Genomic DNA, 13,750 nt, shown 5'->3' with positions numbered 1-13,750 from the left:
GGGTGGCGTTTGATGGGTTGTGGGCGGGGAGTCGATATGATAGGAATCTTGGTGTCAACATTTTTCCGTACGCGTGTGTGCGCGTGTGAACACTCCGGTTGAGTGGATGGTCAGACTGACGACATGCTTCACAAAAGAACTTCGTCAAAACTATACACTCATCTTGCTAAGTATAAGACGCTGGAATTGATAATGATAATTTGGTAATTACATAGAAATTTTTTCATAGGAGTTATGTGCAAAACTTCTAAAGTTTTAAAATTTTTAATGTAATAAAAAAAAGTTGATGGGAATGTGATGTAACACCCCAAAATTTCACAAGGGTTTTTTTGTAATTAATCCAAAGAAGTGAATATGACGTTGAGTTAATTGCGAATAAAGAACCCCTGTAGTATCAATTACTTGAACTTGCTATCCTCTAGTTTTGTTTTTCCAGATTAATCCCAAATTAAATATTTTGACACTTTTACGGTCAAGAAGAGTTTTTTTTTTTTTTTCCCCCTTCAAACACACCTGTCGAGAGTAAAAGACAAGCACACCCGTTGAGAGCAAAAGAGTAGGAGACTATCTACAAAAATTAAACTAAAAGGATAGTAATTTCTACCAGCCTATCGGCAATTACCAACGATGTAATACTAATTAGACCTCACATGCATAGAGGATAAATTGTGCTTTTTCTAATCATGCATGAAATCTAAGGAGGTTATTGGTTGGAACAAGTTGGGGCTAAGTGAGATAATTGTTCAAATGGAACAATTTTATCCCTTTGGGATATTTTGAGTGGTATAAAATGAGACAATTTTGGATAATAGGACAATTTAAAGTTTTGATTTGACAATTCATGTAGAATAATTGATGATGTGATACCTTATTAATTTACAATATTTATCTCTCAATTAAGTCTAAATTAATTTACCTAATTGGTTTAGTATTATTTGGTATGTTATTATAATATAATACATTGTTTTACTTTATACTAAAATATAATATATTATATTATAATTACTAATTAATTATAACTATATTTAATGTTATTAATTAATATATTATAATATATTATAATAATATGATACATTATATTATAATTAATATAATATACAATTAATATATTTAATATAATATTTTAATAATATATTATTTTAATCAAATATTATAATATTTAAATATATTTAAGACTTTTAATTAACATAATAAAGTATAATAGAAAATAGTAAATTATTATATAATAAATTTTATTATAATATAATAATAATATATTATATTAAATATATAATCACTATTATAATACATATTTTATATCATAAGAATACTACAATAATATTATTATTCTAACTAATAAAATATATTAAATAATATAAAGTAATATTATAATAGTATAATACTAATATTATGATATAGAAAATATTATTAACCAATATGTAATAATGATATATAATAATGTAATATTAGATAATATTATATAATATTTTATTATCTTACGTTATAATAGAATTTTGTAATATGATATAATTAAAATACATTAAACATTATAATAGAATTAACATATATTAGACATTTAATAAATTAGTGCTTTAAAATTATCCCACTTTCCTCGTGATTGTCCCAAAGTTAAGAATAGGATGGTTTTCTGATGTTGGGACAAAAAGTTTATATAAAATTGAGATAATTTTGGAAAAAATAATTGTCCCGATGAATAACACATTAAAGTAAAATCCAATCTCATTGTCCCAGTATATGACACAATAAAATAAAGTCACAAAAATTATCTCACTTACCACAAAATTACACCAACCAATAACCCCCAAAAGAAAATTAAAAATATCTCCAGAGAATATAGATCTGAATCGCAAGATCATTTCCAGTTGAAAAGTACTACAAATAAGCATCGCATACATGATCTACAACAAAAACAAAAACTTATCCGATATTTCTGCTGTCGAACAAATCCAGCACTTAATCAAGCTGAAGGTACCCCACCCAGATAGAGTCCAGGCAAATCCCTCAGACCAATACAATAATATATCCAAGATCATTTCTATAGCGATTTAAGCAAAATCTCAAAATACAGAAAGACAATATTTTGAGACAATATCATATGCGAGTCTCTTTAAGCAATGAATCACATATCAAACTCTATTTGCCATTAAAAGCATATTCAAATGGAGTCTACAGAAAACGAAGAGTGCGAATAGCAGTAACACAGCATCACAAAACCGTTATCCATAATCGAACAAAGTCCCTCGACGATGCTTATTGATTTCGGATCAGATGGAGGTTGAACGAAAGAAATGAAGGAAGAAAGCACTAAATTAAGAGCAGAGAACATAGGAATTTACAGTTGGCCACATCTTAATACAAGCAGACCCATTCTAAACCCTAAAACTAACACACCTACAATAATTACATATACATATTTTGCACCAGCAAAATAATTGAGGTACAGATCCTTATCCAGTTGCCATCGTCAAGCAAAGTGCCCCAGGAGTCCAAGACTAACACAGTCCTGCTACCCTAAAATACACAGGAAAGATAATAGAGCTTTAATTCGGTTTTAGGAGCTGATGTGCCAAGATATAGCAAGTTTCTTCCATGCAGCAGCAAAATGGCATCAAATTCAAATGACATCCAAGAGCAATGTATCTTGCATAACCCGCCTGCATTATATACCATCATAAACGGATTAGGGAATCTCAGAGTTTTAATTAGGAAAACAGTCGCAATTAAATAAGAAAAATTACTTCGTGAGTGAAGTAACTCAATCATGGATAGGGAACTATGCAAGTAAAATTTCCAAAAGCAGGTACATATGACAATGTCATACATTTCATTTGAATATAGCTTTGTTATTCATCTAGGAAGAAAGATTTTAGAAACATAATTTTATAAATTAACCCTTGGCTCAATCCGACTGGAGGAATGGATGATGGATTACATTTTCATAAACTTTGATTGCTTTGTTCTCCAATAATTAATAAATATGCCCAAAACAGTATAAATTACTTAACCAGTGGCTTCAAAAATGTCTGTAAGGCTATAAGGACATTCTACGCCTGCATCATAGAATCTAAGATACATAATAATAATCATCATCAACCTTGCTCTATGGAGATAAGACAGCTACTAGCAACCGTAAATGAAGGCTTTCGCATGAGACCCATCAAAAAATTAACACATGCTACAATCCGAGTTCAACCCTACTATACATTAAGTCAAATTTCCCATCTCAGCCTACACAAAGTCTGCAAGTGCACTACCATATGCTACAGCCACCCCAGAAGATTCAAAACTACCGAAGTGTGTACCAGTCCTAGCGTGAGCCACAAACTAGTCATTCAGCAAACTTCTCGAAACCAATCATCCATTTCATTAGATTCAAGACAATCAAGAGTTGTAGTCAGTTTTCGGATTCCTTATGCATTTAGTAGTTTCTTATTTGGAGGTATCCCTTGTAATATTGTATTTATCTTTCTTCTCTTTCTTACTGGTTTTGGAGAGAAAGAAGAAAAGGCTATTGACTACAGGAGCTGGTATTAATCTGCTATAGTAAATTCACATTTCACACACGTCCATCAAGCATCTGGAGTCCAATTGCCTTGTTTAAGTGTAGCATTCATGGAATAAATCTAATGTCACGCCTCTTTATCAATGATGTACCTTGCTGTGGCTACGGAGTTCCCTGTGATTTATACATAATTGTACATCACCTAAAATTTCATAAGCTGGTAGGCAAATATTCACCACTCATTATCCTTTTTCTACTCAAATTAGCAATTAACTACCATATCCCAAATCTGTCTTTCTTTCGGACTCCTAATAGGCTTTTAGGAAAAAGAGGGCTATAGCTCATAGTATCATAAAAGTGAACGAAGAGCGCAAATAGTTATAGACCAAATCATCATTAATATCGACGTGCAAACCAGAATATTTCACAAGACAAATTTCCAGCTGGCCGAAATGACAGAATCTATTGGAGGGTCCTCCTTCAAACTGCCACTTGATCATAAAACACATTGCAGTATGTTCATCAAAAAACAGTTTGAACAGTCTTCAAGGCATTGAATTGCAGTGTTCTACATATCAGATGTCAGCGACATGGCAGACGGAAATTCAATATTGGATGGTGGATATTGGGGGTAAATTAAAGATATTTAACAATTGGGGTGTCATAACGGAGAATGTGTATATATATCATAGGTGCTAATACTAGATAAGCCAAAGAATAGAGTTCTAGAGAAAGGTGGTATCTTTTGCAAAAACTTTTGCGAATGGTCTTAATTAAGCTCTGACTCTTCTTCTGGTTACCTTTTCATAAGCAGATATTTGTTTGGGTTTACCTCGATTGAACCATAAATGTAAACCAATCTTTTGAAACAAATGAAAGTCCAAATTGACATTGCTACATTTTAGCTGATTTGTTTAGGCCAGAATGCACTTAATACATTAGGAAATCATGATAAACGTCCACAAATCATCAAAAGTGCAAAAGGATACTGAGATTATTTTGTGTTACCGAAAAGCCTTGTAAAGGACATATCAGCTGATATAATAGCAACCATGTTAGGGATTCTCAAAACAATGTTAAATTGGTTATATTATTTATTGGAAATCTACCTTCACTCAATGATATGGTATTAGTCCTTAATCATGTTACATGCTCATTACTCTTGTCTCCAAGTCTATCGAGATATATTTATTTGGCAACTGTATTACCAGCACGACCAGTTGCTTAGGATTAAATCTTAATAACTTAAAGTATTTCCTATAATCCTCTATGTATGTGATGACATTGTTCCAAATATCGGCTGATATCTCCTTTAATGAGGCTAGCCGCAAAAAGATATGGTCTTAACATCATTTATTGCTTTACGGTTTTCTAGTATATATCCCCGACATGACCGATATATCGACCAATATGTTGGCTTATATATCCTAGCTTGTCACAAAACAATATAGTTCTGTAAAATTGCTTTAATGTTTTTAGCAAAAATTCCATCCCTATGAAGCTTGTTAGTGAATCCATTATGCACTTTTTCCTAAGTCTCTAGAATGGGTTATTGATTATAAACATATATTATTTACATTTTTGTATGCTTACATTTTATTAAATATGTTCGAATTACATTTTAGGACATTATATTACATATGCACATCATTTGATATGATACTCTGATATTTACTATACATCCTTGATATTTTCTTGATATTTGCAATCTAATATAGATTTTGGTCATCCGATATTTTCCCAATATCAAAATAATAATTAATTTTACATCTTATATGCTAATAGCTTGCTATCTTTACCCCCATGCTTTTTTTCTCTATTGTGAAGCTTAATTACCGAATCCACCAAATTTTCAACCGTGATATGTGTTACCCCAACACGATGAGAAAGGTCTCATACCTGTGTCCAATATGTATTAGGTGAGGATCCGCACCCAAACAACATGAACATGTTTGGTTAACATTTCAGGCCACGTAAGAGCCTAATAAAGCCAAAAGTGGGGTTAATTTGTCAATCGGGTTCAAATTTTCAGACCAAATAACCCAAATTGAACCAATAACCCAAATCCAATCTCCCCGATCCCTAGATTCTTAGACCACCAGGGCGTCTCCAAAACCCACAAAGAAGCCAGATCTATTATTTGGTGCTCGATGATGGTCAAATCAGCTTGACAATTGTTCACTGACATTTGAATTTAGAGAAAGTGACAAGGAAGAATATGGGTTCAAAAGAAGGTTGAGGAACAGAGTTTGGTCACTAAAAAGAAGTTGAAGAGGTGTTGTTGGGTTCAAGATAAGATGGATGGGAGAAAGAAGGATGGGCTTTGTTGGTTCTTTTTTCATGGTGATAGTGGAAAGTGATGTCATTATTGCTGCACTAAGCACCAAGGAATCTGTGATTTTAGAATAGGAATTGTGTGATAGAGGGTTTTCCTAGTTTTAGATTCAATTAGTAATGTCTAATAGGGTTTTGAAGTTAAGTGTAAATGACTTTGAATGCTTGTATATTCTTATATAGAATTTTTTTTGTTTTCTAATCGTTGATTTAAGTGTTAACAATTATATATATACAAATTTGATGTGTCTCGTACCCCCACCCCCACCCGTATCTAAGCAACCTAGACCGTGATTCACGTATTACTTTGCAAAGTGCATAGTCATATCACTAATATGAATCTATTTCTCGTATTTTAATTTGGACCCCTCCAAGCACATTGACTATCCTTATTATATAGTTACAACTTAATAATGATAGATCATGCACCTCATCCAAACATGATGCCGACGAAGAATCCTAAGGTGCTATTTTCCTTTTTTCTTTTTTTGCATCTAATGCAACACGATTTTGTCTCCCTAATAGTTCAAAACTAGATACCAAACCAAGGGGGAAACTAGATTTTGAGTAAATAACATTCGCGCTATCAAAACTTCTATAAGACAAAGCATGTTTGTTCTTTAGATATGCTAATTCCACATGGTAGCTTTCAGTTATGGATTTGCTACTAGAATTCAATCTTCATGGGATATCAATTAAATCAAATAATCCCTAAATTTCAAATAATTAAGCTACAAAGTATAGCTTGCATATATAAATTGGGTAGACCAAAAAAACTAAATTTATGAAGGAAAAAATATCAGATTTAGCTCAATGACATTTACTTTTTACCTATGTTACATGGGCACAAGTACCTAAACAGACACGAGGACGAGACAACAAATTTGTAAAAGGTAGGGTACGGCGACACCCTATATAAATATTTATATAGACATGTATTATATATACTAGAATTAATAATTTATATGAGAATAAGGATGAGAACTAAATTCCTATAATATTTTTATGTTTTTTATTATACTGATTATAAATTGGAAAATCACTAGTTTTTGAACTAGACATCCAAATGACCCTTCAGTATCATAATTCGGAACCTGATTTATGTCCATTCGGAACCTGATTTATGTCCATTCGGAACCTGATTTATGTCTAAGGAGTTTCAAGAAGTGAATGTAAAAGTGTAGGATATATGTCCAAAAAATGTACGACAAATATTTTAAATTAAAACAAGAATTGTATAATTGATTACATGCCCGAATAAATGTATGCATACATGCAAGGAGTGTCTAAGGAGTTTGTGTACGGGTTTGGGTATGGGCACGTGTCCGGTACAGGTACAACTTCAAATTAGAAGTACCCAGGTAACATAGCTTTTCACAAAGTACATTACTCTTTAGATATGGTAGGTTGCATCAAGTACATCATTGTGGTACTTAGCTGCCAGACATGTAAATTTCCATGCCAAGACTATTGATAAATATTAGATACTCTTCACTTGGCAGCTTCCTTGAAATATATACGTGATAAAATTTACATCTTTCTAGGATTTAGCCTTAAACTAGAAGGCACTCTATCAATTTGATGCAACCCAAGGCTTATAACACCAAGGAATGTCCTAAAAACATCCGAGAGCATGTATGAAAGAAATAGTTACACATAAACCAAAACCTCTAAAAGTACAAAACGAATAAAGGAACTGATAAAGGAATAAAGGAACTTGGATATGGTCTTTGTGAAGAAACATAGAAGAATAAGGAAATACGAAAGGAAAGTACGTTTGACATTCAAGGGACAAGCCAAGGTTGTTCTCTAGTCATAATTTTTGAAGTCGTCATGCCTTGTATCAATCAAAATATTAAACTATCTCCAGACCTTTACCTTCCCTGATAATGTTAATAATACTTTCAAAGAACAACAAAAGACAGTCCTTGTCAATTTTCTAATGATCATGACTTCACCCTAGTATAAAACCCATAAATGCTATACATACAGAGCCTCCGTTTTCGATTTAAATCGGTTCCAAATAATTAATAGTGAGATCCCAACATGCCATTTTCAAAAGAGAATTTACACTTTGACATTTAACAAACTAGTTACAGATATAGAAGAGAATTACGGCTTTGAAAAATCAATTTCGGGTGCTTCCATAAATCAGGACTGATTAATAGTGGAATACGCCACCAAGCCTAATAACATAACTGGCCATTGACCGGCAACAACATAAACTCAAGGAAGGTCAGTAAATGCTTGCAGTAATTCAAGAAAAAAAACTTTCAACAACAATAACAAAGCCTTTATCCTGAATTTTTGGGGTCGCCAGGTTGGGTACAAAAATCCTACTCTTCCATTCAGTTGTTCTGAGAGCTATATCTCCAGCAAGTAATCATAACAATATCCTTCTTAACAATTTCTAGCCAAGTTTCCTTACATCTATCTCTAGTCTTTTCTCCATCAATTATAATATTATTGCTTTGCCTAATTTGTGCATCTAATGACCGGAATAAACTGACAGATTTGAAATAAACAATCAGATAGATAAAAGCTATGATGTCTGGATAAATTTGATTGGACAAATCACATGACAATTTAATCTTCTATATAAGTTTAGATGCTTAATGCATCCAGATACCACAACCATCCAGGATAAGAACTATGATTGGGTGTATAATACATTCAAAGAATGAGGACTGGGTTCAACAGGCTTGCCTCTCCTCAGTCAGTAGACTCAGTACACCCATGCTTCCACATTAGAAAGATTAACCTCCACTTAAAGCCAGCAACTCATGTAAATCTATATTCAACTTTAGTTAAACTACAGGCTAGTTAAACTACAGGCTGTATCCGATAATATGTAGCCCCCCTTTAGTTCATAATTCATTAACTCATGAGCCTTCTTATTATCAACTACTTCCTAGAGAAGTAATGCACCACCTTCCAACCATAATATCACAATGTTTCTTCCTAAATAGAAAAATAATCAATCTTCACATTACCCAAAAATAACATTCCTCAACTCAAAGCACTGGATGTGGCTTCGTACCTGTAATAAGAATGTTCACATTCTAGCTCAATGGCCTGTATCTGATTCTGATGAACTATCACTGTCTGAATCTGCATAATTCCTCTTCAAGTAAGTCCACAGATCACTCTATTACAATGTAAGAATGCACAAAATTTATAAGATATGTGAATATTACCACTTGATGATGAACCAGAGTCGCTGCTGGAGCTACTTGAACTACTTGATCCACTTGAATCTTCCCTTTTATTTTCTCCCCCAATTTGGAGCGAAGAAGCCACTCCTTTACCACCTAGCAAGTTATTCAGAATTCATCAAGAAATCAATACGTGACAGTGTGACTAAATTTATCTGCTAGTGAAAATAATATAGACATTTGTTTGCACTGTATAGTTACCTGTAGTATTTCCGATGGGCTCTCCCACAATACCAAGCTCCATAACCTGCAAAAAGTTACAAAGGATTACATAAACTGGTCCAATTATCAGGGAGAAATAAGTTAAATAACACAGTTCATACCCTCTCTTGTCCTCTTTCTCTCTCTGCCTTTGCTTTTGCTAGCATAGCAAGCTCCGCCCTCCTCTTATGCTTGCTCAAGCTCTTCTTATAATTGGTCACAAACCTATCAAGCTCCCAAAGAGTCTCTGTGTCCAGAAGATCAATATCAATCTCAATCTCATCCTCCTGTGGGCACAAAACTGAGTTCCTCTTCCTGATAATCTGCACAACACCATCCAACTTCTCCGCCGGAAGAGCCTGCAAATGACCATTAAGCTTTTGCTTCTCTTCTGCAGTCATCTCCCTCTTATACAGATCCTTTGCTTTTGGCTTCGGTTGCCTCACAACTGTAGGCCGAACTATATGATGCACGATCGGGGCTGGATAATTCACTGGCTTAGTCTTTGCCTCAACTGGATAGACTGTAGAGTCTGATCTCTCCAACATCCTACCATCAAAAGGCATAGGTCTCCTCGGCACAGGAGTAGGTGGGTATGGAACATAAGCATACTCAGCCTCGATCGCAGGCCACTGCTCCTCAAATATCTGAGAAAGCTGCTGTGCCATTATGTGAACATCCTGCCCTTTCGGGTTATAGGTCATAGCATTTCGAAACGTAAGTCTCACATCCTCTGCAAACTCTGCTGGAGTCTTGTACCAATTCTTGTTCAACCGTGATTTAACTGTGCCCAAATCCATAGGATGCCTAATAATACTGTAATAATCATGTAACCCTAACGCCTTAACATCAACCGGTTTATTGAACACCCACCCAAACTTATGCTTCATCAATTTTGATAATAGAGTAGAACATTTCTTAAAAGCATGAGAATACCTCCTTTCTAAGAAGGAGTTAATTTTACCATTAGTCCTCAACTTCTTCTTGCTGCCACTGTTGCTAAATTCAGGAGGAGGGAACTTATCTTTGCCGATCAATATGAAGTCTGAGTTCTGATACAACTGATTGGCTTTTGGGGTTCTCTTCTCCTTTTCAAATACACCTCCAATTAAACTAGAATTGATCTCTGGAGCAACCGACACACTGAGCTTCCGATATTTTGGTACCCTCTGTTCCCTCTCAAAACCCTCAATCACACCGTTGCCGTTAAGATGGCCATACTTCAACACTGGCTCCCCATCCTGTTGTTCATTCTGAAAACCATCAATCACACCGTTGCCATTAGGATGGCCATAATTATCAAAACCCTCAATCAGACCGTTGCCATTAAGATGGCCATAATTATCAAATCCCTCAATCACCCTGTTGCCATTAAGATGGCCATAATTTACCATTGGCTCCTCATTGACAACCTCGACCACGCCATCATTCTTCGGCTCCTCCTCCTCAAAACCCTCAATCATGCCGTTACCGTCCATCTCCGGGGCAACTGAATGCTGAGATTGCGTGGACTCGCCGCCTCCGCTAACGCCATACCGAGATTCTATCTCCCTCAAGAAAGTGCGGACCTGCTCAAGCTCGCCAGCGAACTTTTCCCTAAGCTCCAAGATCTCATTCTTGGACTTCGACCTAAGGCAAATCTTGACGAACTCGCTGTCTTCTTCCTCTTCTTGATGTCGGTTGTTGAGGCTAAGACGATCGCGTCCGGCGGCTGACGGACGCTGGCGCACGTCATCCGCGGAGGACGCCAACGAGTGGCCCGTACGTCATCCGCGCCGGACGCGTACAGAAGCGCCGCCAACAGTCGACCCCGGCCGCACCTGTCACGACCGCGTGGAGGTTTAGGCGCGATGAGGAGGAGGAGCGCCGTCGTTGGCTTTGACTTAGCGGTTTTGATGCAGATCTTTTTCGGTGCTGGGTTAGACCTTGCTTGGAATCAGGCCAGCCAGGTTGGCGATTGACGCAGGGAACTACGGCTGACGGTGGCCGTGGTGTGCGGTGCGCGGTCGGCGTCGCCGGATTGGAGTCCCCAGGCGCCATTCATGAAAGAGGGGGGCGAGAAAACCCTAGATCGGGAGTAATTGAGTAGAGGAGAGCACGATGGGGGGTTGTTGGATTCGGGTCGAGATCTTTTTCGTTTTTGAGGAATGAGCTGGGGCGAGACCTAAAATAGGATCGGGTCCGGGGATTTTGCGAGATCCGCGAGATTGTGTCAACGTACGCACGTACGGGGTCTGAGCGTGGCTTAGGACTGGGATTCTTTATGCAATCTGGGTTTGGGATATTATGAGTTTTGGAATGGGCTGGATGTCTTACTGGGCCTAGGATTTACTTTTGCTCCTACGGTGGATAGATAGCACAACAGTATCTTTATTTGCAATTTTAAGCGGAGGAGAGTCTGTCTCTTTTGCGGGGTAAAAAAGGGCTTTTAGCCCAAATTGTTGACAGAAAATAGTTGAAAGGGATAATAAATTACGAAAATAAAATACTTTGTTAGCGATCTAACCACAAGGTACGAGAAGTTACGACACAAGCCCGAGCATGCGTAGCATAAGTGCCCTGTAATTTGACGTTTTTGACCTTATTGTAGCTGTAGTTTCGTTTTAGTACACAGACCCTCCCGAGTAGAACTTTTTACTCCCCACCCCCCCCACCCAAAAAAAAAACTAAAATTTAATTCTACTTCGGCTAAAAGCACATAGGTTATGTAACTAATGGTAAACAAGTCGAAAAATATTCACTCAGGAAGTTCGTAATTGTTCAAAATCGTCATAACTATTATAGTCAAACAAAGTAGTTCATAGAATTATTTAGTTGAAACCAGTGGCGGAGCCTCATGCAACCTATTACGGACAAATATTCCCACTGAAAAGGAAAAAAAAAACTTTGCTGCATATCAATATTTGTATTCTATGTTTTAATGAGACATAACTTTTCACCCACTTGATATTTTAAACACATGACTATAACACTACTATAGTTAATTTGTAACTCGTTTCATTATAAGCCACTAGTAACCTAAATGAATTTCTGTTTATTGTTATAATGAGATGTATTTTAAACAGAGACCTATATTATTCTATACTTGATTTTTAATTAATTGTAATTAGACTTTGATAAGGCTTATTTAGTTAAAACTCAAATACTCATTAATTAAATCTAACTTTAGTCACAATTATCTCTAATTGAATCTTTATCCATTTGTCATTATCTTGTGTGTTGATGCAAATAAAAACTTGGTAGATTGAGTCGGTAAGATTGGACTTAACGTAGAGGGTCCCTCGTGATCTCCTTAGATGGCTTATGACGATCGGGTCGTGATTTGATTTGTGTAACACGGAGAAAGTGTCTGATTGATGATGGTGAGCTGTCCACCAATGCCTCTCTGATGCCTAAGTAAGACTCTTGATAATAAAGATCAAAGTGATAGATATGTAGGTTAGGATATAGAATAGGGTTCATAGATTGTTTTTTTTTTAAGCTGAACCTATCAAAGAATATGAGATGCCTATAACTCTGTGTGAGCGAGATAGGTATAGTAGTTACTCAGTCTGTGAGTGAGCCTACGCGGTCTGACCTGATAGGCTCCCAGGAGGTCACCCATTCTAATGCTGCTCCTAACCGTGCATGCTTAACTATGGAGTTCCTAATGGTTCCATTGTAGCTAAGTTGTAATGGGAGTTGGCAATCAGAGAGATCGGTCATCAATTTGATATCTCTTAACATGGTATGTTGAGGATACAATATGATTCAAATCAATCTTCTTCAATTAAGCAAATCCCTATAAGATTCGGTCAGGCTGAGCAAGACATTGTATCTGAACTGAGGTGAGTTCAGGTGTCATGGGCCTTAGTTGTCATAGTATGCGGAGGTATCCCACACTAGTAAGTTAAATGGGTTTAACTTTTGACCGAACCATTTTGCTGATGAAGCATGAGCTAACTAGCCCATTTACAAAAGCCAGGTTGAAATAAATATGCATAATGGAGGCGTGGCTTCAAGAGGACCAAAGGAGCAATAAGATATTGGTGAAAATAGGTAGACTTTATTTGTTTGTAATAATTTAATTGTTAAGATTTCATTAAAAAATTTGGGCAAGATGGTCTATTTGAGTTATTTTTAAAAGGATATTGAAATCTAACAGGCTTCAATATATGCAAATGTGATGATTAGAGAGGATATCTTCAAAACATATCTTACAGGCCTCACAACAATAACTTCCCCAAACAAATTAGATGAGTTTAAAAGAAAATTTTGTCCTTGTGTTCGAATTGGGGAATTTCACCCTGACTATCTCATGGATCCGGACCCCATCACTAGTTGAGATAGAATAGTGCCCTGAGAAGCATAGCAGGATCCACCTTGACCAAAGCGGGTCACATCGCTCCACTTTGGTCAGGAGGACTAAGAGCATCTCCAACCCAAAAACCTAAAATGGTGTAAGTTTTACACCAAGTTGGTGTAGTTTTTATACCAAATCACTATTTCATCCCCAACC

At 36.0% G+C, this 13,750-nt stretch overlaps 1 protein-coding gene across 1 annotated transcript; it reads right to left on the bottom strand.

Annotated features, from left to right (window-relative positions):
- Positions 2,107–10,963, bottom strand: LOC109843947 (transcription factor GTE4-like). The gene is made up of 5 exons (XM_020412943.1): positions 9,375–10,963; positions 9,253–9,298; positions 9,034–9,147; positions 8,877–8,947; positions 2,107–2,654 (listed from the first exon to the last, which is right to left on the bottom strand). Exons 1-4 carry the CDS (start codon positions 10,728–10,730, stop codon positions 8,904–8,906), a joined length of 1,560 nt encoding a protein of 519 aa, XP_020268532.1. The 5' UTR covers positions 10,731–10,963; the 3' UTR covers positions 2,107–2,654; positions 8,877–8,903.

This window comes from Asparagus officinalis, chromosome 5, assembly GCF_001876935.1.
Source record: "Asparagus officinalis chromosome 5, Aspof.V1, whole genome shotgun sequence".
Classification (NCBI taxonomy): Eukaryota; Viridiplantae; Streptophyta; class Magnoliopsida; order Asparagales; family Asparagaceae; genus Asparagus; species Asparagus officinalis.
The sequence above is the reverse complement of the archived record's forward strand: the minus strand, read 5'-3'. Positions and strand labels throughout refer to the sequence as shown.

Bases quoted from the DNA above. Each gene is read 5' to 3' on its own strand.
- LOC109843947 (XM_020412943.1), bottom strand. From the start codon at position 10,730: ATGGACGGTAACGGCATGATTGAGGGTTTTGAGGAGGAGGAGCCGAAG. The intron at 9,148-9,252 runs GTAACTATACAG...ATAACTTGCTAG, and splicing joins GCCCATCGGAAATACTACAG to GTGGTAAAGGAGTGGCTTCT. The intron at 8,948-9,033 runs GTAATATTCACA...GGAATTATGCAG, and splicing joins CTCTGGTTCATCATCAAGTG to ATTCAGACAGTGATAGTTCA.